Below are 27760 nucleotides of genomic sequence, written 5' to 3'. Positions count from 1 at the left end.
TCCTGGCAGCCCCACTTCCTATCCAGCTCCCTGCTTGTGGCCTGGGAAAGCAGTTGAGACTGCCCAAAGCCTTGGGACCCTGCACCCACGTGGGAGACCCAGAAGAGGTTCATGGCTCCTAGCTTTGGATTGGCTCAGCACCGGCTGTTGGGATCACTTGGGGAGTGAATCATCGGATGGAAGATCTTCCTGTCTCTCCACCTCTCTGTATATCTGATTTTTCAATAAAAATAAATCTTTAAAAAAAAAGACTGCACATATAATAGAGGAAAATAAGTGCTTTGTCTGCCTGTAATTGATGTATTTTGATTAACATAATATCCTCCAGTCCTGTTTTTTCTTCAATATTTATTTTAGGTGAAAGAATTACAGAGGGATCTTTCATCCACTGGTTCATTCCCCAAAAGGTCACACATGTCCAGACCTGGGGCCAGGAGCACCTCTGGGTCTCTCACATGGGTACAGGGAACCAAGGGCATGGGCCATCCTCCACTACCTTTGTAACCATCGGGAAGGAGCTGGATCAGAAGTAGGGCAGCCAGGACTCAGACCAGCGTACATTTGGGATGCAGGCACTGCAATCGTAGGATCAGCAGGCAGTGCCACTGCATCGGTTCAAGTCTCATATATTTTACAGCAAATAGTAGCATTTCATTTTTTTAATGGTAAAATATTTTCTCTTCTGTAGAGATGATTTATTGGAAAGAGAGAGATTCCATCTTCTGGTTCATTCCTCAAAATGCCTGCAGCAGCCAGCATGGGGCCAGGTGCGGGAGTCCAGAACTCCAACTGGGTCTCCCATGTGAGCAGCAGAGACCCAAGTCCAGAGATCATCACCTACTCCGTCCCAGGACCACCAGAAGGAAGCTGAATCAGAAGCAAAGCAGCTCATCCCAGGCAGTGGGCTTAATGCGCTGCACCACAAACAACATCCGCCTGGCAGTGGGTATTTTGATCAATAGCAGCCGTGTGTCCCAAGGTCACTGGAAAGGCAGTACACTGAAGTCTGGTGTACTCGTTTCTACTTCCCTTAATTCTTCCTTTAACATGTAAAATGTGGCTAAAATTTCTGATTAATGTATTAATACAGTAATGATAAAAATGGCACAACAAAAAAATCCTTTCTCATCAAGAATTTTAAGTGTAATAACTCTATAGTACATAAACTGCCAAGAAACTACACTCCCAAATAAACTCCCACTTGAAACTACAAAAACTGCATAGCAGAAAGTGGCTAATTTATTGTGTCAAAGTCTTAGCAGCAAAGCAATGGTAATTAAACAGTCTGTGCTGCTGTCAAACATCATCTCGCCCAAGTTCCAGCTCAACTGAAAGCATAAGCGCCTCTGAACCAGAAACCATTTATGTTCATATCAGCACAGCCCTTTACTGTAACATGTCGATTCAGACAGGAGTCCGTTACTGTGTTTCCTCTATTAGGAAGTAAATAAGAATTCAAATATGACCACTTTGAGAAGTTGTGACCATCAAAATACAGTCATGAAATAAAGCCATTTTCTAAAAGCATAAACCAAAGCAGCTCAGAGGAGTCACAAAGAGCAAGACACCAACACAGACTGCCTGGCTGCCTGGCTGGCTGGCTGGCTGAGTCTCTTGGTTCACTCCCTAGACACCTGCCCCAGGCCAGGGCCAGGCCGACTGAAGCTTCAAGAGCTGAGAATCCAAACCAAGCCTCTCATGTTGGTGGCAGGAACCCACCAGATGAGCTATCATCTGCTGCCATCCTGGGTCTGCAATACAAGATGGAGTCAGGAACAGAAGCTGCGAATCAAACCCAGGTATTTCAACATGGGACACAGCGCTGGATACCCAGTAGCCTAAAATTCCCAATCTCATCTCATCTCATCAACAGAACATAGAAACCCAAATCAATACACCTCAATGTCTTTCTCCCAGGTGAGGAAAGTGAAGGTATCAAACTTTCTGAAAGAAATAGGTAACAATCAAGTAATACCATTTTAATTTGAGGGGTGTTAAAAATCACTCTCCGCATTTTTCTTTTCAATTTTTAATTAATTTGTTTTTATCATAGGTTGAAACAAGAGTTGACACCAAACTTGAAAATACTTTTAGGAACCTGCTGGGATTACATATATCTACTTTCCAAAGTTGTAACTGCTTTAAATTTTTAAGATATTCATGGCTAAATATGCTATAAATTATAATAATTTATCATTAAATATACATTAAGAATTGTACTTATCAATTTTACTTATAAAAATTAAACTTTTAACATTTTAAATAAATATTCTCTAGTTAAAAGATAACAAAATTTCCACTCGTCCACTTGTTCAAATTTTTCACATTAGGAAACCCTAGGCAAATGATTCAGAAAATTGCATGGATTTCCCAACTTTAATATAGGGTGGAATCAATTTAAGAACAGTAATGGGGTGGGTCTGGCACAGTAGCCTAGTGGCTAAAGTCATCGCCTTACATGCACCAGGATCATATATAGGTGCCAATTCAAGTCCCGGCTGCTCCACTTCCCTTCTAGCTCTCTGCTTGTGGCCTGGAAAAACAGTGGAGGATGGTCCAAATCCTTAGGACCCTGCACCCACATGGAGATCCCGAGGCAGTTCCTGGCTCCAGATCAGCTTAGCTCTGGCCGTTGTGACCACTAGGGAAAGTGACAGCAGACAGAAAATCTCTGTCTCTCTTCTCTATAAATCTGCCTTTTCAATAAAATAATAATAATAATAATAAACAAATCTTAAAACAAAAAGAGTAACTATGGGGGGATCAGCGCTGTGGTCCATCTGGTTAGGTCGCTACCAGCAATGCTGGCATCCTGTACAGGCACCAGCTTGAGTCCGTCTGCTCCACTTCCGATCAGGCTCCTTGCTAACACCTGAGAAAGCAGAAGATAGCCCAAGGACTTGGACGCCACAAACCACATGGTACATGCAGCTAAAACTTCAGGCTCCTGTTTTCAGTCCAACAAAGACCCAGCCCTGCTGCCGTGGCCATTTAAGGGGTAAGCCAGTGGATGGAAGACCATCTCTCTGTCTCTCCTTCTTTATTAATTCTATGTTTTCAAGAAAATAAATCTTAAAAGGAAAAAAAAAAAACAAGAATAGCTATGAATGATACTAAATAATTATTTCCCAAACAAGATTCATAATCTTTTTTTGTTTGTTTTGTTTGTTTTTTTTTTTAAAGATTTATTTTTATTATTATTTTTTTTTTTTTTTTACTGGAAAGGCGGATATACAGAGAGGAGAGACAGAGAAGAAGATCTTCCGTCCGATGATTCACTCCCCAAGTGAGCGCAACGGCCGATACTATGCTGATCCGAAGCCAGGAGCCTCTTCCGGGTCTCCCACGCCACGCGGGTGCAGGATCCCAAAGCTTTGGGCCGTCCTCGACTGCTTTCCCGGGCCACAGGCAGGGAGCTGGAAGGGAAGCGGGGCTGCCGGGATTAGAACCGGCGCCCATATGGGATCCCGGACGTGCAAGGCGAGGACTTAACCACTTGCGCCACCGCGCCGGGCCCAAGATTCATAATCTTTAAGAACCAGTAATCTACTTCTTTATATAAAGTTTTTTTTTCTTTTATTGAAAAGTCAGATTTACATAGAGGAAGAGAGACAAAGATCTTCCATCTGCTGGTTTACTCCCCAAGTAGCCACAATGGCCAGAGCAGATCTGAAGCCAGGAGCAGGAACATCACTTGGGTCTCCCATGCGGTGCAGGGTCCCAAGGCTTTGGGCTGCCCTCTACTGCTTTCCCAGGCCACAAGCAGGGAGCTGGATGGGAAGTGGGGCAGCCAGGACACAGACTGGCACCCATATTTGATCCTGGTGCATACAAGACCAGGACTTTAACCACAGGATACTGTATGGAGCCAAGTAATTTTCTTTATATATTTTCTATTTCTACAGTAATTACTTTTAGAGCTAAGATTACTTTAAAGGGCTATGAAAAATCTAATCAAGACAAATTAATTTGAGTGCAAAAAAATTGTTAAAACCTAGTTTCCTCATAATATACTTCTTGCATGAACATTTCTGAAGCTCTGTACTTAAAAAACTAACAGATTCCCCAAATTAGCATAAAAATTTTAAAAATGGGCTTGGCGCCATGGTCTAGTAGCTATAGTCCTTGCATGTGCCAGGATCCCATATGGGTACTAAATCATGTTCCAACGGCAACCCTAGTTCCAGCCTGGGAAAGCAGTCGAGGGCAGCCCAAAGCCTTGGGACCCTGCACCCATGTGGGAGACCCAGAGGAGGCTCCAGGCTCCTGGTTCTAGATACGTGCAGCTCCAGCCGTTGCAGCCACTTGGGTGTGAATCAGCAGATGGAAGATCTTTCTGTCTCTTTTCCTCTGTATGTATGATTTTCCAATAAAAAAGCAAATAAATCTTTAAAATTTTTTTAAGTTTCTTTATTTGAATGACAGAGCGAGAGGGAGAGAGGCAGAGTGACAGCAAAGGGAAGATCTTCAATCCACTGGTTTACTCCCCTACCTCCCTCAACAGCTAGGAACTGGCCAGGCCAAAGCCAGGAGCCAGGAACTCCACTTTCTCATAAATCTGCCTTTCAAATAAAAATGAATTAATCTTTTAAAATACTGCAACATATACTTAAACTTTGGAAACACAGCATCTGTGACATTACTGAGTTAAATGGTATTGATTTCAGTTATACTATTTAAATTTACAATTGTTGTATGACATTTAATCTTAAGTAGTTCATCTAATTTTATGCTTGAATGAGAATTTTTTTAAAAATAAGTTAATATAAATTATCCTTTGCAATTAAAACTAAGGATTCTGGGCCCGGCGGCGTGGCCTAGCGGCTAAAGTCCTCGCCTTGAATGCACCGGGATCCCATTTGGTTGCTGGTCCTAATCCTGGCGGCACCACTTCCCTTCCAGCTCCCTGCTTGTGGCCTGGGAAAGCAGTCAAGGACGGCCCAAGGCCTTGGGACCCTGCACCCACATGGGAGACTCAGAAGAGGTTCCTGGTTCCCAGCTTCAGATCAGTACAGTACCGGCCACTGCGCTCACCTGGGGAGTGAACCATCGGATAGAAGATCTTCCTCTCTGTCTCTCCTCTCTGTATATCTGACTTTGTAATAAAAATGAATAAATCTAAAAAAAGAAAAAACTAAGGATTCCAAATAATAAAGTCTAAGAAATACTATGGCAGCTTTTATCTGAATAAGAAAGCAATATGAAAAAAAAAAATACAGCTCTGGAAACATTAAAACAAAAATGTCAGAAATCTTGCAGCCTGAAGTATTTCTACCTGATCTCAGTCTTACAGAATATGACTTCATCCAATATACCAGAAAGAATTCCTCTATGATATTCATTTCTTCCACAAAAATCAGACAGCTTAGGACTGATATTGTTGCATAGCGGGTTAATACACTACCTGTAAAGCTGGCATCCCAAATATATGCTAGTTCAAGGCCCAACTAATCTATTTTCAATCTACTCCTTTAATTCACCTCACAAAGCAACAGAAGATGCCCAAAATGTTTAGGTATCTGCCACTCACACGGAAGATGCAGCTGGAGTTCCTGGCTCCCGACTCTGGCCTGGCCCAACCCTAGCTGTTGTGGGGGAGCTGGAGAGGGAATCAGTGGCCTGAAGATCTCTTTTTCTCTCTGCCACTCTGACTTTCTCACTCTGTCTCACATGGGAGACCCAGATAGGGCTCAGGCTCCTCCTTTAACCAGGCCAATGCTGGCCATTTGAAGAGGAAACCAACAGATGGAAAATCTCTTTCTCAAACTCTACCTTTCAAAAAATAAACAAATCCTTTTTTAAAAATCAGCTTTACAATTATTTTCATTAATAAGAAAAGCAAAAATCTGGTCTTCATCTTATCTATAAAATAAAAAGGCAGGAGATGCCAGGATGAAGGAAAACTATACATGCAACACTGTACTCAGAGCTTGGACATTCAAAAGCATGTATCTGCTCTCAAAAGACATTCTTGAGAAGATTCACATAGATTTCTAGTGAAAATCAAGCAATCAAAATAAGGAAGTATAGGTAAAACAAGAGAAATATGATTGGCAGGAAGAGAAAAGGAGCAGGTTAAGAAAAACATCAATGGTGTCGATTGCTCAGACTTTCAACCTGGGGCAGGGTGAGAGAACTGACTACATCAGGGGAAACAAGATGGCGGAACAGGATGAGGACACGTTAAAATGGACAGAGAACAGTGGAGAAGCAGACAGGCAGTGATTCTGGGTAGGGGAGTGGACAGCTGATGGCGGAGGTGACACCTGGGGACCCGTGGAGGCAGGAAAGCAGCAGAGACAGCGCAGCAGCATCGGAACTCCACCAGCAGAAAGCTGGGAATGGGAGGTCGCTGGAAACACAATTGAATCAAACCATGAACTGCCAGTCCTGGTGATATGGAGTCAAAACAAAGCAGCGGAGCCCTTGTGGATGGGTGTGGGAGCAGGGTGAAGTTCACAACCCAGCCTCCCAAACAGGGCCACACTGGGAGCCATTTTGAGTACTGTGGCAAAGCCCCAGGGTAAGGTGGGGGCATGTCAATGGTAATCAGCACACGCCCTAAGCTCAGGGAAAACACACTTCTGTTTTACTTGTCCCAACAGGAAAGTAATTCCAACGAAGCATCCCACAGGGTCCACCCACCCAAAAAAAGAGAAAAGAAAAAGGTACAGGCTGCCCCCAGATCAAGCTGCTAGAAGGTTTGGCACGAAGAAGAAAAAATTCCACGTTCTGCCATCAGGGACAAGCACCACTGACAACACTGTGATCCAGTGTAAGGACTCAGCTGGTGTCTCTAATCCTAGATACTGCTGGAACCATGAGCAGGACAAAGGCTGAGCAGACAATGATGGGTCACAGCACAGAATCAATAGGGGGTGGAATGATACCACCCAGGTGTTCTGGCTGCAGAAGCCACAGGAGTGCAGCATGTAGCCTGGATCTGAAACTAGCTGGAGGAGGTGACACAAGCTGAAACCAGTACTTACAAGGATCAGTACAATCTAGACCTGTGAACCACACAGCTTAAAAATTGGCCCTGAAAAGAATCTGTTCATCTGCATTGCAATGGTCAAGGGCAAAAGAGACAGCACAAGAAACATTAAACAGATTAGTAATGCCTCCTAAACAATCTCAGAATTAGCTGATGAAGATATTGAGGAGCTGCTGGATTAAGAATTAAAAAAAAAAAAAAAGTATATGAAGCTCCTTCAAAACACCCAGAAGCAGATGCAGGAGTTCAAGGATTGCATTACACAGGAAACAGCAGCAGTGAAACAGAATCAAATAAAAATGAAGAGTTAAATGGAGCAAATTAAAAATTCAATGGAAAGTCTCAATAATAAAGTGAGTGAGGCAGAGGAAAACATTTCAGAACTGAAAAACATCACATATGAAAATGCTGAAACAGAGCGAGAAGAGGCACTGAGTGGCAATAAAGGAAACCACATGAAAATTAAATGGTAATCAAAAGATAAAACTTAGGGGTTATGGGAGATCCTGAAGACACAGAAAGAGAAGCTGCATTAAAAGAGGTATTCAATGACATAATAAATAACTCCCTCAACATGGAGAAAGGAAGGAGAAACAAATACAGGAAAGGCAGAGAATCCAGAATACTCGACCAGAAGAGATCCTTGCCACAGCACATCACGAACAATCTCTCTGCAGTTGAACACAAAGAAAATATACTTAAATATGCAAATGAGAAACATCAATTAACTTAGAGGCATTCCACTCAGACTCACAGCTGACCTCTCTGAAGAAAACCAACAGGCCAGAAGAAAATGGAGTAACATATTCCAGATTCTACAGGGAAAAACTGTCAACCCAGAGTAACACCCATCAGAGAGCTTTCCTTTATATTTGAAAATAAAATTAAATACTTCCAAATCAAACAAAAACAAAGACTTTGCATCTATCATGTCTGCCCTACCAATGTTGCTCAATGATATGCTACAAAGAACACCTAACCAAATCCAAAAGCAAACGTGGAGAACAACCTTACAATAAAACCACAAAAGAAACCTAAATCAAACAATGAGAAACCCAAAGACCAAATCACTACCTGTCAATATTAACCGTCATGCAGATGACTTAAACATTAATACAAAGATACATGTTAGTGGACTGGATCAAAAAACAGGACTCATCTATTTGTTGCATACAGGAAACACATCTCACAAATAAAGGCATGTAGAAACTGAAAATGAAAGGATGGAAAAAGATATTCCAGACTAATGCAAAGTAAAAACAAGTTAGTAATGCCATTCTAACATCAGATACTACAGACTTCAAAGTGAAAAGCATTAAAAGAGATGAAGAAGGATACCACATGATTAAGGGATCCATTCAGCAAGAAGAAATTACAATGATAAATGCATATGCACCAAATGCCAAGGCACCTAGCTACAAGAAATAAGTATTGATGGATTTAAAGGGAGACATAGATTCCAATACAACAATAGAGGGGGGACTTAATGGACAGATCAACAAGACAGAAACTCATCAAGCAAACAGAGCTAACCCAGACAACAGAACAAATGGACTGAATCTATCTACGCAACCTTTCATTCTATGGATACAGAATCCACCTTATTTTCTTTGGTACATGGAACTTTCTAAAGGATTGATCACAAAACAAACATTAGCAAATTTTAAAAATCAAATTATTCTGTGCATCTTCTCAGATCATAATGGAGTGAAACTGGAAACAAGCCAAGTAGAAATACCCTAAAAGATGCACAAATGCTTGGAAACTGAACATGCCATTGAAAAAACAATGAGTTATAGAAGAAATCAAAGAGGAAACAAAAGTTCATTTAAAAACAAGAGAAGGCATCAACACAACACATCAAAACTTGAGGAATACAGTGAAAGCAGTGTTAAGAGGAAGGTTCATTGCAATCAGTGTTTATACCAAGAAACTAGAAAGGCACCAGATAAATGAGCTAAATGTACAGCTAAAGGAACTAGAAAAACAACAGTAAAACAATCCCAAGATTAAAAGAAATAATCAAAATAAGGGAAGAAATAAACCAAATAGAAACCAAAGGAAAAATACATATGATCAATGAATCAAAGAACGGGTTCTTTGAGAAAAATCGACAAAAAATACCTACACCATTAGACAAATCAATTAAGAGAGAGAGAGAAAGATCCAAATCCAAAGTATCAGAGATGAAAAAGCAAACATAATAACAGATATCTTCGACATGCACAGAATTTTTAGGAAATATTATAAACAACTACATGCCAACAAATCAGACCTAGAAAAAAATGGATAGATTTCTGAAGACATATAGTTTACCAAAATAAATCACGAGGTAATTAAAAATTTCAATGGACCTATAACTAGAACAGAGATTGAATCAGTAATTGGTTGTTTCCAACAAAGAAAAGTCCTGGACCAGATGGCTTCATGTTGAATTTTGCCAAATGTTTCAAGAAGAACTTATTCCACCCTCCCACAAGCTATTCAAAACAACAGAAAGGGAGGCAATGCTTCCAAACTCTATGAAACCAATATCACCTCTCTGCCAAAGCCAACTAGACACAAATGACAAAACTACAGACCAATATCCCTGATGAACACAAAAGCAAAAATCCTCAACAAAATACCAGTCAACAGAATCCAACAATACATCAGGCAGAGCATACAACCAGGTCAGGTGGTATTTCTCCCTGGTATTTCAGGTGGCATGCAGGAATGATTTAACACATGCAAGTCAATAAATGTGATATACCACAGAACAGAACGAAGTATAAAAACCATATGGTCTTCTCCAGATAAGAGGCATCTGATAAAATCCAACAACACATCATGCTAAAAACCGTAAACAACATAAGCAATACTGGCCCAGCAGCATAGTCTAGCACCTAAGGTCCTTGCCTTGAACGCGCTACTGGTTCTAATCCCAGCAGCTCCACTTCCCATCCAGCTCCCTGCTTGTGGCCTGGGAAAGCAGTCGAGGACGGCCCAAGGCTTTGGGACCCTGCACCCGCGTGTCGGAGACCCGGAAGAAGTTCCTGGATCCTGGCTCTGGATTGGCACAGCACCAGCCATTGTGCTCACTTGGGGAGTGAATTATCGGATGAAAGATCTTCCTCTCTGTCTCTCCTGCTCTTTGTCTATCTGACTTTGTAATAAAACTAAATAAATCTTAAAAAAAAAAAAAAAGATAAGTAATACACAAAAAAACCCAGCACCAGTATCATACTGAATGGGAAAGACAGGAAGCTTTCCAACTAAGATCTGGATAAGTCTACCCATTTTTACCACTGCTATCCAACATAGTATTAGAAGCCCTTGCTAGAGCTATCATGCAAGAAGAAAAACTTAAAGGAATTCAAATTGGAGGTGAAAAATTCAAATTATCCTTGTTCACAGATGACATGATTCTACATATAGAAGAATCAAAAGACTACTGGAGTTTGGCAAGGTGGTAGTATACAAAAATCAATGAACAAATCAATGGCCCTAGTATATACAAACAATTCCATGGCTGAAAAAAAACCTTGTGAGAACAGTCCCTTTCAAAATAGCAGAGAACCACCTTAAATACTATGCATTAAACATTAACCAATGACGTGGAAGACATCTATGATGAAAATTACAAAACATTAAGGAACTGAGTAAGACATTAAAAGACGGAATTTTTTAAATGCAATGCTAAATATTTTATCTTTATTTTTGCATTTCTGATGTGAATATGGGACCTCATTTCTTTGTTTTGAGACACAGTTTAATAGACACTGGGATTTTCCTTCCCTTCTCTAAGTCCCTCCCCTCCCCACTGATTTCTCCTCTACTTTTATGATGGGTGTCTTTCATGAACAGTCCACCATGCTGCCACTAGAGTGTCTTCCAACAATGCAAGCATGGACAATGTCAGAGTCCAGTATCTTACTGTCAGGTCATCTATAACCATTTAACTGGGAGTTCATCCTTGTTCTATACGCACAGAGACATACTGTTCTCTGTCTCCACATCTGAATGTATCTGTTTCTACTACATTTCCATTATACCTACCCTTAAATACAGAGCCAGTGTACACAATCACAATGGGGAGAAAAACAATAAACTTTCAAAAGATGGAAAAATTTACCACATTCCTGCATCAGTAGAATCAACACCACCAAAAAGTGTATACTGGGCCCAGCACAGTACCCTAATGGCTAAAGGCTGGCACGTCCCAGATCCCATTTGGGAGCGGGTTCATGTCCTGCATACTCCATTTCCCATCCAACCCCCTTGTTGTGGCCTGGGAAAGCAGTCAAGGACAGCTTAAAGCCTTGAGACACTGCACCGTGTCGGAGTCTCAGAGGAGGCTAGAGGCTTCTGGCTTCGGATCGGCTCAGCTACAGCCATTGCAACCACTTGGGGAGTAAACCAGGGGATGGGAGATCTTGCTCTCTGTCTCTCCTTCTCTCTGTAATTCTGAATTTCCAATAAAAATAAATAAGTCTTTAAAAAAAAAAAGTCTATACTAACAAAGTAGTATGCAGATTCAGGGCAATCCCAATCAAAATCCCAACAACATTCTTCTCAGAAATAGTAGATGCAAGAGAGACCACAAACAACCAAAGCTATCCAGAATAAAATCAAGCTGGAGGAATCACAACTAAAGACCTCAAAACATACTACAGAGCAGTGGTCATTAAAACAACTGTACTGGTACAAGAACAGAGAAGATCAATGAAACAAAAGTGAGCCCACACATGTATAGCCAACTACTGATCTTTGACAACAGAACTGAAAATAACCCAGGGAAAAAGGTCTCTTCAACAGGTGCTATTGGGACAACGGGTATCAGCTTGCAGAAAAAACAAGACCACTACCTTTCACCTTATACAAATAACAGCTCTAAACAGACCAAGGACCTCAATGTGTACCCAGAAACCAGCAAATATTAGAGCAAAACATAGGAAGCACACTACAAGATACAGGCATTGTTAAAGACTTCTTAGAAAAGTCACCAAAAGCACAGGCAGTCAAAGCCAAAATAAACAAATGGGACTACATCAAACTTTTTGTATAGCAAAGAAGATAATCAACAAAGTGAAGAGGCAACCAAAAGAATGGGAGAAAATTTTTGCACACTACACAACAGATGGGGACTAACATTCAAGATACAGAGAGCTTCAGAACCTCAACGACAACAAAACAAACAACTCTGTGAAGGAATGGGCGAAGGAAAAAGAGCAGGCATTTTCTGAAAGAACAAATTCAAATAGAAAACAGAAAAAGTTTCATTCAACACTATTACACAAACAAAAACCTTCTGAACATCTGACAATAAAGGGAAGACTGGCACAACTGCCCTATAAAATATTTAGTATTAAAAACTGTATATCCCCAGAGTGATGGCACAGTGGCTAAATCCTCACCTTGCATCTACCAGGATCCCATATAAATGCTGGTTTGTGTCCCAGCTGTTCCACTTCCCTTCTAACTCCCTGGAAAACCAGTCAAGGATGGCCCAAAGCCTTGAGACCCTGCAACTGAATGGGAGACCCAGAAGAGGCTTCTGGCTCCCAGCTTTGGATCAGTTATTGTGGTCACCTGGGATGAGTGAACCAGTGCATGGAAGATCTTTCTGTCTCTCCTCTCTGTAAATATGACTTTCCAATAAAAATAAAACAAACACACGCAGACACAAGGGCAGGCATTGTGGCACAGCTGCTTGAACAGCTTGCAAAGCCCACTTGTACCAGAGTACCAGTCTGAATCCCAAGTCCTCTGCTTCCAATCCAGCGCTCTGCTAGCACACCCTGGACAGCAGCAGACGATGGCTCCAACGTTTGGGTCCCTGCCACTCACATGGGATGCATGGATGCTATTTCAGGTTCCTGGGTCTGGCCTTGCTCAGTCTGCATGTTATCAGCCTTTGAGTAATGAACCAATAAAATAGGTAATTTCTCTCTTTCATGTAGATGAAAACAAGCATTTTTTTTAAAACCCACATAAGTAGTTTTCATTCTTCTATGAAAGAATACAAACCTATTTAAAATACAAAATAAAAACTCAGCAGAAAAATATTTAAAACATAGTACAACACACTGTCTAAAATATGGTAAAACTCAGTTGCTACCAAAAAGAAAAAAAAAATCAAGTGGTAGTAATTTTATAAGGAACCCTAATACATATATGGTGGGAATCCATACAGTATAGCCACTGTAAAGAAAACTATGGAAGTTCCTTAGGAAAGTGAAAAATAAATCTACCTTTTGACACAGCTACCACACTTCAATATTTCTATCCAAGGAACTGAGATCAGCATATCAGAAATACTTATACTCCCATAATTATTGCAGAACTATCATAGCCACTAAGATACGGAATCAACTTAGGTGTCCATTAACATAAGAAAATACCAGCTGCAATGCAATACTACTCAGCCATAATAATGAAATCCTGACCTTGAAGCTAAATAGATGAAATTGAAAAGCACTGTGATAAGTCAGATAAGTTAGACACAAAAAGACAAATATATGTTCATCCACATATTCAGAAGTTAAAAAATAGTCATTCTAAGGGTATAGTGGCAATACAGGATAGGAAGGGTGGAGGGAAGAAACAGTTGGATAACTGGTACCAAAACCCAGTAAGGCAGAAGAATTTGGTTTTATTGTTCCACTGTACAAGGGGTTACCTGCAGTCACAAGAATGTATTATAAACAAAATGAAAAAAATAAGAGCAGGTAGGCACCAAACACAGGGAAAAGATCAGAGGATGGAAATGTCTGATTTGATGGGCTTATGCTGTATCCAAATTGTGAAGTATTACACTGTACCCCTTGAAAATGTATAAAAAATTACACATTAAACAAAAATATGGAGACACAGAGCTGGGCACTGGGCATGCAGCTGAAACGCTGTGCGGGCCACCCACATCCCTTTTCACAATGGCCTGCTCCTGATTCTAGCTTTCTATCATTCCACAAGTACGTAGGTCCCTGCCCAACATGCAAGATGCCTATTGAGCTCCAAGTTCCTGTCTTCAGCCTGGCCCTGTCCCAGTTGTGGTTTATGCAGGCAATAAATCAATCAATGTGAGATTTCAAGTTTTTAAGATTTATTTATAAATTAGAGTGAGAGAAGAGAACACGAAGAAAGATTCTTCTACTCTACTCACTTGCTGCCTGCCACAGCCAGGACTGGACTAGGTTGAAGCAAGAGCTAGGAGCCAAGTCCAGGACTCTGATATGAGGGGCAGCAACCCAATGACAACGTGAGTCACTATCTCTTGCCTCCTATGTGCTTTAGCAGAAATCTAGATCAGACACAGAGAGCAGCCAGGGCCAAACCAGCACTTATCCGGGGTGCAGACATATCAAACAGCTGCTTACCCCACTGCAACACTGGACCCCAGATAATTTTTATCATTTGTGCTTCTCCATATATTCCTCTAAAAATTAAGAATATTTTAATACTCACTTTGCATGCTGAGATGAAAAATAACCAACAATAGGCCATTCTGAATGTCACATTATCTGTTACTCCACTCTACTTGTTCTAATTGAAAAGTCTATCTTCTGCTGAAACTATGGAAATGAGCTACCACCACCATAATCAGGGTCACAGAAACCATGTCATTCAGGGCTCAGCATACAAATGAACTAGCAATGTATTATCATGCTGCTCAATTACAGAACTTTCTTTCCAAACTGAAAAGAGCAGAATCCATCAGAACTACTTCCTCTAAAACAAAAACAAAAATTATTTTTAGCTGTATCTTCTGAGGATGCATGAAGGGTCAAAAGGAAGCAATAATTCTTTGCCAGTTTTTCTCATTAATATGGAATCACTCAAAATGGCTATTCCAACTAATTTGGTACAAACACAGCTTTGTGAAGGGTACTCCTTCCTCAGTAAATGCAACCAGCTTTAAGACCAAGGATGCAATTCAATCCACACAAACGGATGGGCAATGTTTACATTGATGATTCTTTAAAATTCCTTCATCGTCATGTATCAGTCATTTATAAAGTAGTCATAAGGAACTGTCCAGCTGAAAATGGGTTCGGAATATTGTCCGTTTTTATCACCATGCCTCATGACAGACTCTGGGTTTGTCTGCTCTGAGGTTTTTATTCTGTTTTTACATTTTAGCACTCTGCCTTCTATATTACCTCCTACCAAAAATATTCAGTGTAACAAACCTATACTACAGAAAACTCCCAGCTCTCGCCTTCAACCTCACCTGGCTATTGCAGCCATCTGGGGAATAAAACTGCAGATCAGAATTCTTTTCTTTTTTTAAAAGATTTACTTTACTTTGTATTGCAAAGTCAGATATACAGAGAGGAGGAGAGACAGAGAGGAAGATCTTCATCCAATGATTTATTCCCCAAGCGGCTGCAATGGCCAGAGCTGAGCCAATCCAAAGCCAGGAGCCTGGAGCTGGATGGGAAGTGGAGCCTCCGGGATTAGAACAGGTACCCATATGGGATCCCAGGAAGTGCGAGGAGAGGATTTTAGCCGCTAGGCTACCACACTGGGCCCTACATGGGAGATCTTTAAAACCAACAAAATGTGTGCTTTCTAAATACACACAAAAATTAGAATTCCATAATAGGAAAATCTATGGAAAATGATCAAGTATTTGAGGTCCGGCGCGGTGGCCTAGCGCCTAAAGTCCTTGCCTTGAGGGCATCGGGATCCCATATGGGCGCTGGTTCTAATCCCGGTGGCTCCACTTCCTATCCAGCTCCCTGCTTGTGGCCTGGGAAAGCAGTCAAGGACAGCCCAAAGCCTTGGGACCCTGCACCCGCGTGTCGGAGACCTGGAGGAGGTTCCTGGCTCCTGGCTTCAGGTCGGCTCAGCACTGGCTGTTGCTGTCACTTGGGGAGTGAATCATCGGACGGAAGATCTACCTCTCTGTCTCTCCTCCTCTTTGTATATCTTTGTATTAAAAATAAATAAATCTTAAAAAAAAAAGAAAATGATCAAGTATTTGGAAACATTTCCCAATAAGCCACTTTTCAAAAGTTAATTATTTGAGGAAATGCACAAATAAACTATATCAAGAATAAATACTGGGAAAGCAGTGTCCTGCCTAGTGGCTAGGCGCCCATATAGCATCTCAGAGTGCCTGAGTTCACACCCACCCTTTCCTCTAGATTCCAGATTTCACTGTTGGGTGCCCTGGGGCACAACAGGACGGCTTAGTGGTTTGGGGTTCCCCCTACACAAGTGGGACCTGGCTGCTGGCTTTAGTCTGCCCCAGCCTTAGTCTCCACATGAGCCAGGGAGCACAAGTGCTCTTTCGTGGGCCTTTTCTCTGTGCTTTTCTGATTAATCAAATAAATAGAACTAAGGGCCAGTGTGGTGACAGAGTAAGCTAATCCTCTGCCTGCAAGCATCAGCATCCCATATGGGACCAGTTTGTGTCCCAGTTGCTCTACACGAAGCAATGCCCTGTGTATGGCTCGAGAAAAAAGACGGTCCGAAGTCTTGAATCCCTGCACCCATGTATGAGGCCTGGAAAAAGCTCCTGGCTCCCAGCTTCAGATCAGCTCAACTCTGGCATTTGTGGCCATTTAGGAAAGCGAATCAGCAGATGGAAGACTTCTCTCTCTCTCTCTCTCTTTCTTGGTTTCTCCCTCTACAAAAATGTATCTTTCAAATAAAGATAATCTTTTAAAAATATATAATTAGATAGGTAATAAACTAAAGATTAAAATGATAAAATATAGGAACTAAGGGAAAATTTATGCAAGTACATGAAATAATTTAAGACAAATTCTTTGATACCCAAACTAACAAAGCTCTCTCATAAAGAAAAAGATAGAATTCTGAGATGTGATACAGAGGTCTAGCTGCTCCCCATAAGCTCCCTGCTAACGTGCCTGGGAAGGCACAAATGACACCCCAAGTACTTGAGTCCCTGCCACACATACGAAGACTGGGGTAAGGTTCCTGGCTCCCGGCTGTGGCCCAGTCTGGAGCTGGCTATTGCGGCCATCAGATCCAAAGGAGGAAAAGCTTTTTCTTCTCCCTCTGATTTCCCTCCTGTCATTCCTCCTTTCCAATAAAAAAAAAAAAAAAAAAAAAAGGAACTCTGTTGGGTGAGCCAGTGGTGTGGCATCACAGGTTGCACTACTGCAAGCAACACTAGCAATTCTCATGGGCACCAAAATATGGCAGTTCCACTTCTGCTCCAGCCACCTGCTAATGAGCCTGGAAAAGCAGCAGGCGACTCAGTGCTTGAGAACCCTGCACCCACACAGGAAGTAGAGTAAGCTCCAGGTTCCTGGCCTGGCGCAGCCCCAGCCACTGCAGCCATCTGGGAAGCAAATCAGTGAAGGGGAGATCTCCTTTCTCCCTCTCTCTGTGAAGCTGTGCCATTCAAACAAACAAATAAATCCTATTTTAAAAGTTATTCAAAAAAATGAGCAGATCATTTGAACAAGCCTATGTCTGTTAAAGAAATTTGAAAATAAAAATCAGTTCACAAAAGAATATTCTGGACGCAACAGTCACAGTGAATTCTGCAAGGCAGAAATACCAATTCTACATAAACACCTCAACAATGCTGAAAAAACGAAAAGCTTGACTCATTCTGTGCCAACACTAACACAACAACAACAAAGCTAGAGATAAATATTACTATTCCCTGTAAATAATAGATGGAAAAATCTTCAATGAAATGACAGTGAATCAATTGTAGCAGTGCACGAAAGGGACGGTGTGCCGGGACTGCAGGGACCGTTCAGGAAGACGAACCCCTGCACTAAGCTGTATTTTAAAGGTAAAGGGAGAAAGAAAACAGAAGACTTCTACAAATGCAGATAAAGCATCCGGAAAAACGCAGCTTCTCACGACAAGCGAATCAACAAACTAAGAGAAGGAAATGAGTGCAACATGATGAAGGGACTTTATGAACACACAAACAACATCATAAGTAACAACAAACAAACCCAAGATCAGACACTAGACAAGGAAGTTCATTCAATGATTCTATTGACCATATGCTCACCTACTCAGGGAAATCAAGAAAATCAGGACACACAAATTGCAAACAAAGAAGTAAAACTATCATTACTTACATATACCAAGATCCTACATGTAAAAATCCCCTAAGCCCGGCGTGGTAGCCTAGTGGCTAAAGTCCTCTCCTCGCACATGCCATATAGGCACTGGTTCCTGTCCTGGCAGCCCCACTTTCTACCCAGCTCCCTGCTCGTGGCCTGCAAAAAAGAGTCAAGGACGGCCCAAAGCCTTGGGCCCTGCACCTGCATGGGAGACCCAAAAGAATCCCCTGGTTCCTGGCTTTGGATTGGTTCAGCTCCAGCCATTACAGCCACTTGCGGAGTGAACCAGCAGATGGAAGATCTTTCTGTCTCTCCTCTCTGTATATCTGATTTTCCAATAAAAATAAATAAATCTAAAAATAAAACCCCCCAAGCACTCACACACACACACAAAAAAAAACAGAATAGTCCAGGAAGTCTTCAGGATACAAAACTAGTGTGTTTAATACTATACTTTTTAAAAATATAACATCATGGATTATACATAACAATCCAAGGAAAAGATGGTCAACTTCACCCATAAGGTAAATTTTTAAAATCTCAAAATCAACAGAACTACAGCAGTATATAATTCTTATCAATTTGTTTGACAAATTTTGGAAACAAACTAACTTGCGGGCTGAGGCATGGGTTAGCAGTTAAGCCTATCCCAAAATGATGTGCCTTGGTTCAATCCCCACCAGCCCCAACTCCAGATTCCCACTGATGTAGACTCCAAGAGGCAGCAGGAGAGGCCCCAATCGTCGGGTTCCTGTCACCCCTGAAGGAGAGCTGGACTCAGTGTCCGGTTCCCAGGTGCAGCCTTACCCACCCCCCAAGCACCACAGGAATCTGGACCTTGAGAGCAGCTACCAGTACTGAGTACTTTTCTCCTCTCTCTGCTTCTCGCTTGATCTTAGCTGAAAAGCCAAGAAGCAATTCTCTCTGCTTCTCAAATGAATAGTTCCGGCATACATGGATTTCAAATTATATTTTCACCAAAAAATTTAATCTCAGGCTAGTGTCACAGCATACAAGGTACATACCTGTGACACCAGCATCTTACACGTGCACTGGTTTGTGTCTCAGTTGTTCCCTATCAGTGGCCTGAGAAAAGCAGTGGAATTGGTCCAAGTACTTGGGTCCCTGCACCCACACGAGAGACCAGCATGAAACTCCTGGCTTCAGCCTGGCTCAGCCCTAAGGTATACAAAAAAACCCTCTTACCTCCATTTGTTAAAAGTCTCAAAAGAATGAATTTGAGCCCTACCTTACACTATACACAAAAGATTAAATGCTCCACTTTTGATCAAGCTCCCCGCTAATGTGTCTGAGAAACAGCAGAGGATGCCTCAAGTATTGAGTCCCTACACCCACACAGAAGACCCAGATGACGCTCCTGGCTTCAGGGCAGCCTGTTGTTGCAGTTATCTGGGGAATGAACCAGTGGATGCAAGCTCTCTCCATCTCTTCCTCTGCAACACTGCCTTTCAATTAAATAAATTGTTTTTTTTAATTACTAATCATTACAATAACACACATATCTTCGTTTTCATCTACGATTCCTGGCTCATTATTACCTCTATTATTTCCCGTAGAAACAGAAAAATGTTAGAACACTTAAAGCTCCGAAAGCAAGTGCTCTTTTTAACCTTATTCCCTCCTTTCATCTGCTCCTTTTCCTCCCAAGGGAGCCCAAGAAAACTGGAATTTCTCTCCTCTAGAATGTCACAGAAACGCTAATCTTAAGTTCTTTGATTCAACTTTGTTTAAACAGCTAACAAAAAACCAGCATTTCAGACGGGCACTGTGGCACAGTAAGTGAAGCTGCTAACTGGGACACCAGTATCCCATCTGAGCAATGGTTCTAGTCCCAGCTGCTCCACTTCTGTTCCAGCTTCCTGCTAATGTGCATGGGAAAGCAGCAGAACGTGGCCCGGCTACTTGGGCCCCTGACACCAACATGAGACCTGGATGCAGTTTCAGGCTCTGGCTTCAGCCTGACCCAGTCCCAGCTGTCGTAGCCAACTTGGGGAGTGATGCAGTAGATGGAAGATCTTATCTCTACTCATCTCCCCCTGTAACTAAAGGTTTCATATATTTTTAAAAAGACTCCCATTTCAGGAGGACATCTATCTGATGCCTACAAGGCAAGCAGGTTTTCAGCGTTTTCCCCAGTTTCTAAACACTGAATCATATTCTCTCACCCAACCCCATCTCAACATACTGCCTATGTTTCAGTCATGCCTATGCAATGAAATCTCCATAAATCTGATAAGGAAGTAACCCAAAGGATTTTGGGGCAGCTGAAAACAGAGTCTTCTAGAAACACATCCACATCCTGAGAGGATAGCATACCGTGGAAGGATCCTTCCAGACCTATTGGTTGCTTATTTCCATTTTTTATTTTTCCTTTATTCCATAGAGAAGCAGGCAGACAGAGGCAGATCCCATTGAAGGCTGGTTCACTCACTAATGCCCATAAAGGCCAGGGCTGGACCAAAACCAGGACTAAGGACTCAATCCCAATTTTCTGATGGGGACAGCAGGAAGCATCATATGAATCATTACTATTTCTTTCCAAGGTCTGCACTGTCAGGAAGCTGGAGTCAGAAGTCAACCCCAGGTAATCTGACAGAGCACACAGATGCTTTAACTGGTAGGCCAATCCAATGTATCTAAGTATGTGTTGCCCAGAGTTCTATAAACTTTTCTAGCAAATTAATCAAGCCAGAGGGACTGGTGAGGGGAAGGCACCCAGCATATGATTCTCAATGTGTAAGGGGGTCGGTACGGAGCTAAAAGAACCAGACTTGCAACTAGGTTGAAAAGGGCTGTCTCATGGAACCTGTGATAGCCTAGTGGCTAAATCCTTGCCTTTCATGTGCCAGTTTGTATCCTGGCTATTCCACTTCCCATCCAGTTCCCTGCCTGTGGCCTGGGAAAGCAGTGAAGAACAGCCCAAAGTCTTGGGACCCTGCACCTGCATAGGAGACCCAGAAGAAGCTCCCGGCTCCTGGCTTCAAATCAGTTCAGCTCTGGCCTTTGCGGCCACTTGAGGAGTGAACCAGCAGATGGAAGATCTTCCTCTCTGTCTCTCCTTCCCTCTGTAAATCTGACTTTGCAATAAAAATAAATCTTTAAAAAATCCTTCTATTTGTAAATTTTAAGTTAACCAAGAGACTAAATGAAACTATGTTCCTTCAGAAATGTGTGGATTCCAAGTTAACCAAAAAGAATTTATTTAATTCCTGAACATTTCCTAAGAGACTAGCACACAGGTGTTACATGCCTCCAAAAAAAAAGTCTTCACCATTCACTAAGCTGTTATTACAGGCAAGAAATAAAACCTATTTTAGAAATATCAGCAAAACACATTTTTTATTATTATTACATTTTGAGGATGGGGGAGTTGGACTTACTGCTTTATTTTCAAATACTAAAATTGTCTAGGGACGAAAGTTGTGGCCCTGCAGGTAAAGCCACCCCACACAATGTCAGCACCCCATATGGATTCAAGCCCAACTGATCCACTTCTGATCCAGCTCGCTGCTTACGGCTTGGGAAGGCAGGAGAGGATGGCCCAAAGTCTTCAGACCCTGCATCCAGGTAGAAGACCTGGAAGAAGCTCCTGGCTTCAGATCAGCTCAGTTCCAGCCACTGTGGCCATTTGGAAAGCGAACCAGAGGATGGAAATTTTCTTTCCTTCTCTATATAAATGTGCCTTTCTGATTAGGAAAAAAAAATACATAGTAAATCTATCTTTTAAATAAAAAAATAAAACTGTCCAGGGGGCAGCACCGTGGCAGCCTCTTACAGACTAATTCTCCACCTTCAAGTGCCAGCATCCCACAATGGTGCCGGTTTGAGTCCCAGCTGCTGCACTTCCCTGCAACGGGCCTGGGAAAACAGCAGAAGATGGTCCAAGTTCTGGGCCCAGAGGTCAATCCAGGATCCTGGCTTTGGACTGTCCCTCCTCTGGCCACTGCTGCAATTTGGGGAGCGAACCAGCAGACAGAAGATAGTAGATCTCTGTCTCTCCTCTCTCTTTCAATTAAAAATAAGTCCTTAAAATAAATCAGTGCTACTGTCAGTGGCATTTCTACAAAGTACCTAAGAAAAATGATTTCAACAGAATACAACCATTCTCATTTCCCTTTCTCTGATCAATTTTCACACTAAATATAGTCCACATTTATTCTTCCTTGCCTTAATTTTTTATATTCCTAGGCATAAAATTAGTTTCCAAGAACACTGAGCAAAAACAGTTATTACCTATTACACGTGATCAGCACATCTTTTCCCTGCTTTATAAGCAAAAACTACATTTCCAACCAAATGAAATAAGCCCTGAGTTAGACAGCTCATGCTAGTGACTGATGGCTTTAGTGAAGCTAAATTGACTATCTGATAGCTGATCCTGCCAATTAACTTTCCTCTATTACACGGTCACAGGCAGCATAAAAGCAAAAAACCTCTGCCGGTCAGTTCTCTGCGGACAAAGACAGGCAGCCAAACGTACAGCTGGATCAGCACAAATCCACTATCACTACGATCAACTCACCAACTTCACCACAAACCAGTCATGTGAGCTCTATCATCCCGAGAGGGTGCACCAATGATAGGTCCACCACATCCTAAAATAGATGATAATCTGAGAAGTCAAGCGGAAAAAAATTCTACTTCAGACACTAATTTGAAAAAACAGGACATCCTGCAATTCAATTCCATTTGTTAAATCCATATGCATACTTTACATTTCAAAATTCTGCCACAGTAAACACTGCACCCATTCCTAAAGCCCACTGGTAGCAACAGCCATGCCTCTTTTCACCTGGAGGAAACAGGCACGCACAAGACAACTCCTGCCACCAGCAGTCTTCCAATGGGCCCACTTCTACCTAACTGCTCAGGGGAGCCATACCTTCAAACAACACTACAAATCACCTTCCAAAGGCAGGTAAGTGCACTGCTTACTGACAGCAGCTGCCATCCAATCACTTTCCATCCTCAGTTTCTCTGACCTCCCACTCTTGCCCAGCGTATACTGCACTGTGCTGCAGCTTCAAGCATCTAGGTTTTGCCTAACCTACATGCAAGCGGCTACAAACTAATCACAGCTGTAGCTCCTTAACCTCCAGAGACAGGTTCCAGAACCTTCATAGACACCAGAATCCAAAGAGGAGTTCAAGTATCTCACATCAAGTGGCCTAGTACTTGCACGTGCACATCACCTCCTCCAGGGTACCCTGGATCATCTCGGCACCGTTTACATAGCTGAGCCATGTGACCCGTAAGAGCTGTTTTACTGCTTAACAAATAACCACGAGAAACATCCACACATGTGCAACAGAGACCCACCTTTTTCTCAGAACAGTCTCAATCTGGATAGACGGGCTCACCTGTCCATGATTTGCATTTGCTTGCGGATCAGCCTCTCCTACTTACTAGACCATGAAACTGGAGACTAGAGGCATCTATCATAAACCCTACATACACAGTTCCGGGCCACGCGACACATTCAAACACATCTAGCAAAACACTAAAAAAAAAGTCCTCGCCAACTGAACCTTGCAATCTCTCCTACCCAACTCAGTCCCAGCGAGGCATCTAGCCAACACTGACATCTGTACTTTTTCTTTAATCTTCAACCCAAGACATTCTCTTCCTTCTAGCCAAGACTTCCACCTGCCTCTCTAAAGGGAAAGACTTGGATCCCACCTAGTTCTTTGTCCAACACAAATGTTCCCTTCAGGATAATCAAGAAAAACCTCACAACAGCATACCTGGTTAGCCATGAGGTCCTAACAAAATTTATGAGCCAACCAGTTACTATCTAATTTTCTTTACAATTTTCACTGACACTTAAGAACGCCTTCCAGTAGAAGCCATGTGCGGATGCCCGCAGAGGTGCAGTGGAAGCGAGGAGAGGGAAAAAAAAAACACCATAAGGAAACAGCTTAACAGACTGCTTCCTTTTCCACCTTTTCCCCAGAGAATTAAAATGGGCAAAGAAAGGGGAAAAACGGAGGCGGAGCCTGTAATTCGGATAAGGAAAAGATGCTGCATTTGTCAAGTGTGGTTTTAGCCGGCTACCCTTGCAAGCAATTTTTAAACCGGGACTGTTTCAACCCACACAACGTCTCACTGCATCCGAGGGCAGCTGAATCTCATCTCCCCAGGATCCCTCACCCCCCGCGCGCGGCCCACCGCACACGCACACGCACGCACGCACACCGCTGCCACTATGTGTGCCTGTGCCAAAGCAACCATCGCGGGGGGTGGAGGGGGAGATCCAACCATGAGGCTCATTTTCCTAATTCGCTCTAAAAAACCCACAGCTGTTTCCCCAAAGGAAAATTACCTATTCTAACGGGACTCAAGAAGACGAGTTAAGTCATGTTAATGGAAGGAAGCCCATTCTCCACGGGGAGAAAACGGCATTAACTTCCAACTAGAGGCAACTGCTGTTAAATCCCAGCCGTTCAGAATAATAAAAATACATAAAAATATATACGGATGTGTGTACTTAAGGGGGTTTTGAAGCTCTTCACTTGGCAGTTACATAGCTGAATCTCCCGGAATTTGGGGGTCGGAAAGGAGTGGGGGGGGGTTGAAGAAAAGCCATCCATCCCCCCATAGGAAGAGGCAGGATTCCGTTCGCTCAGAAATGCCACCCTTCGCCGCCTCCGCCATCCCGGACCCTGAATGGCAAGGCGTGCGGGGGCGGCCGCCGGCAGGAGAGGCGAGGAGGTGGGACACGACCGCCCCTCGCACCGCACCGGGGACCGCCTCGCGGCTTTTAGGAAGGTTCTACGAATGCCGTTTCCTGCAGCCTCCCCCAGGAGCAGCCCCAAGCCGAGCCCCAGCCCGGGCCCCGTTCCCCGGCCGGGCAGGGTCCCCACCGCGCCCGCGGCCTCGGCCCGGTGAGCCCCCTGAGGCGCGCGGTCCCGAGCGCCGGGAGTCGCCCGAGCGCCGCTCGCCAGCCCCGGGACCCGACGCGCCCCAGCCGGCGAATGCGTCGCACCTGGATGTAGTTGTTCTCGCAGTAATCAGCCACTCGCTCCAGATTCGTGTAACTGTCGAAGAGGGCCCGGCGGCCCCCCGGGATTTCCTCTTCCAGCAGCATCTGCAGCTCCGCCATCTTCACATCCTCCTCCTCCTCCTCCTCTTCATGCAGCCCGCAGAGGTAGCGGCGGCAGCAACGCCAGGGAAACCCAAGACTGTGGGGGGTGGAGGGTGGAGAGGAGGAGCGGCGGCGACCGCGGCGGGAACTCGGGAGGAGCCAGCAACACCCCCAGCGCGCGCGCGCCGGGGCCGGGGGGCGGCGGGGCCGGGGGCGGGGCGCGGGCTGCGAGGCCGGTCACCGCGGCGACGGCCGGCCGGGCACGCGCACGCGCACGCGCGCCCCCGGCCCCGACGCCCGCGCCCCCGGCCCCGCCCCCACTTCCGGCGTCTCCTAGCGACGGCGCGGGCGGGGGCCGGGATGCGCGCGGGCGTCGGGCGCGGTTAACCCTTGGGCCCCGGACACGCTGGGCACCCGGCGAGTCCCGCTCGGCGGCCTTTGTTAGCCGGGCGGGAGCGCGCCTCCCGAGCCGCCCCCCGCCGCCTTCCCGCCGGCGCCCTGGGCTCCTCCCCGGACCCGAACCCCCTGGAGGCCCCGGAGGCTCGTGCGGGCTGCCTGGAGGCTGATGGAGATGCCACGCTCGGCCAAAGATCACGCCCTTTCAGCTTGCACAAAACCAGCACAGGCACCTCCCAGGGCCGCCTGAGTTCATCTTTTCTCTGGAGCTCGTCCGCCTTGTAGCTGGGTGTGCACTGGGCTTCCTGCCCTGCTGCCTTTGCTCTGGTGTAGCCCCTGAAGCCGGGGTCCCCAGGTCGGCCGGGCCGCCCCCGGGCCGCTGCTCTCTGCCCTCTCATTGCTCAGTTCGGTCAGTGCACCCTCCCCCCCTTTTTTTTCCCCCTCATAGGATCAGTATTTAACTTTAAAAATAGTTTTGCTGAAACTAATTTGCTTCTTCATCACAGTGCTGTTCCAAGGAGAAAATAAAGGTGTGAAAACACCTTGAAAAATGTTGAATATACTGCACTCACACACACACACAGTTAAAGGCAGATCATTATGATCGTGCAGGTTTGTAATTCGGTTCTTATTCTCCAGATCCTGTATCATTTTTCCTAAATCTGACTACCCTGCACAGTGTAGACTTGAAACACTGGAACTGACAATTCTGAGCTACTGAGCGGTGGCTTTACTGGAACTGTAACAGTTCAGCGTTTGATTCAGTGGGTCTGGCCTAACATTCACAGGAAAAGCTCCCAAGCCTCCCTTTGTTTGCAGAAGTCTGGGGTGCCAGAGTTTGGTAGCTGGGAATCTCAACCGAAGGGCTTTTTTATTTTATTTTTTTTTAAAGATTTATTTTTATTATTTTTTTATTGGAAAGGCGGATATACAGAGAGGAGAGACAGAGAGGAAGATCTTCCATCCGATGATTCACTCCCCAAGTGAGTGCAACGGCCAATGCTATGCCGATACTATGCCGATCCGAAGCCAGGAGCCTCTTCCAGGTCTCCCACGCGGGTGCAGGGTCCCAAAGCTTTGGGCCATCCTCCACTGCTTTCCCAGGCCACAGGCAGGGAGCTGGAAGGGAAGCAGGGCAGCCCAGCTTAGAACTGGCACTCATATGGGATCCCCACGTGCAAGGAGAGGACTTTAGCCACTAGGCCACCACACCGGGCCCAACCAGATCCCAAGACACAGAACACACTTTTCTGGCCAAAATTAGTCAAAAAAGAAAACGACAAAACAAAATGGTGCTAGTTGTTAGGACCAAGGATGTTATCTAGTACCTCACGAAAATCCTTCACCAGTTACCCATACTTGTTTACCTGGATGAGGGTACTTGAAGAGGGTGCTTGAGATGACTCATTTGTAATGACGTTCCAGCTGAACTGTTGCACTGTTAAGATCTCAGAACATGACCATTATAATAGTAATACACTCTTGCCATGAATTTCTCCATATAGACAAACATAAACAGACCAACACCAGACTGAACCTGCATAACTCACTTCCCATGCAGCTCCCTGCTCATGGCCTGGGAACATGAGCCTCGTGCTTGGATTTCTGCCCCCAATAGAGGCAAGAATGGAGTTCCCTATATCAACCTGACCCAGACTTGTCACACTGGATGGAAGACTTTTGTCTCTCCCAGTCACTCTGCTTCTCAAATCAATCAATCTTTTAAAATAAATAAGTTCATTACCTCTGAGACAAGCCACATTTCAAGTACAAGATTCTTTACAGATCTTTAATTTATTCAGGTAAGCACTTGGCTCAGCATATCAGAGTGCTGGAGTTCAAGTCCCAGGTCTGCATCCAATCCAGTCTCCTGGTAATGCGCACCCTGAAGGTGGTGGGTGACGGCTCCAGTACCAGGGGGCCTGGCACTCAGGGCGTGCCCCAAGTTGACCTCTGAGCTCCTGGCTTCAGCCTGGCGGGCCCAGCCCTGGGCTTTTAGGGAATGAACCAGTGAGTGGAAGATCTCTGTGTCTCTGACAAGCTAATAAATGAAAAATGGATAAATTAAAAACATGTAGTATCTACCTGAAGTGGAGAGAGAAAAGAGAAAAAGTTTACATTCTCTGCTTCCTTTTCGAAATGCTGATCATTACAGAGGCCAGGTCTCCCACATCAGTGACAGAAACCCAGGTCCTTGAGCTGTCACTACCATCTCCGGGT

General features: G+C 43.9%; 1 protein-coding gene across 49 annotated transcripts in view; it reads right to left on the bottom strand.

Annotated features, from left to right (window-relative positions):
• The window catches only part of ABI2 (abl interactor 2), an 81953-nt gene extending 56652 nt beyond the window's left edge, over positions 1–25301 (bottom strand). For 27 of the 49 annotated variants that reach the window (XM_040984523.1, XM_040984495.1, XM_040984503.1 and 24 more), the window contains exon 1: positions 25046–25288. In XM_040984523.1, the coding sequence (XP_040840457.1) occupies positions 25046–25162 (117 nt within the window). In that variant the 5' untranslated portion in view covers positions 25163–25288. Of the gene's footprint in view, positions 1–25045 lie in introns of all 49 variants that reach the window. The other 22 variants (XM_040984485.1, XM_040984497.1, XM_040984496.1 and 19 more) reach the window with 5 other exon arrangements.
• Between the last annotated feature and the right edge of the window lie 2459 nt (positions 25302–27760).

Source organism: Ochotona curzoniae, unplaced genomic scaffold (assembly GCF_017591425.1).
Source record: "Ochotona curzoniae isolate NIBS_2020 unplaced genomic scaffold, NIBS_Ocur_1.0 contig_4148, whole genome shotgun sequence".
In the NCBI taxonomy this organism is placed as follows: Eukaryota; Metazoa; Chordata; class Mammalia; order Lagomorpha; family Ochotonidae; genus Ochotona; species Ochotona curzoniae.
This window is presented reverse-complemented; position numbering and strand designations above follow the sequence as displayed.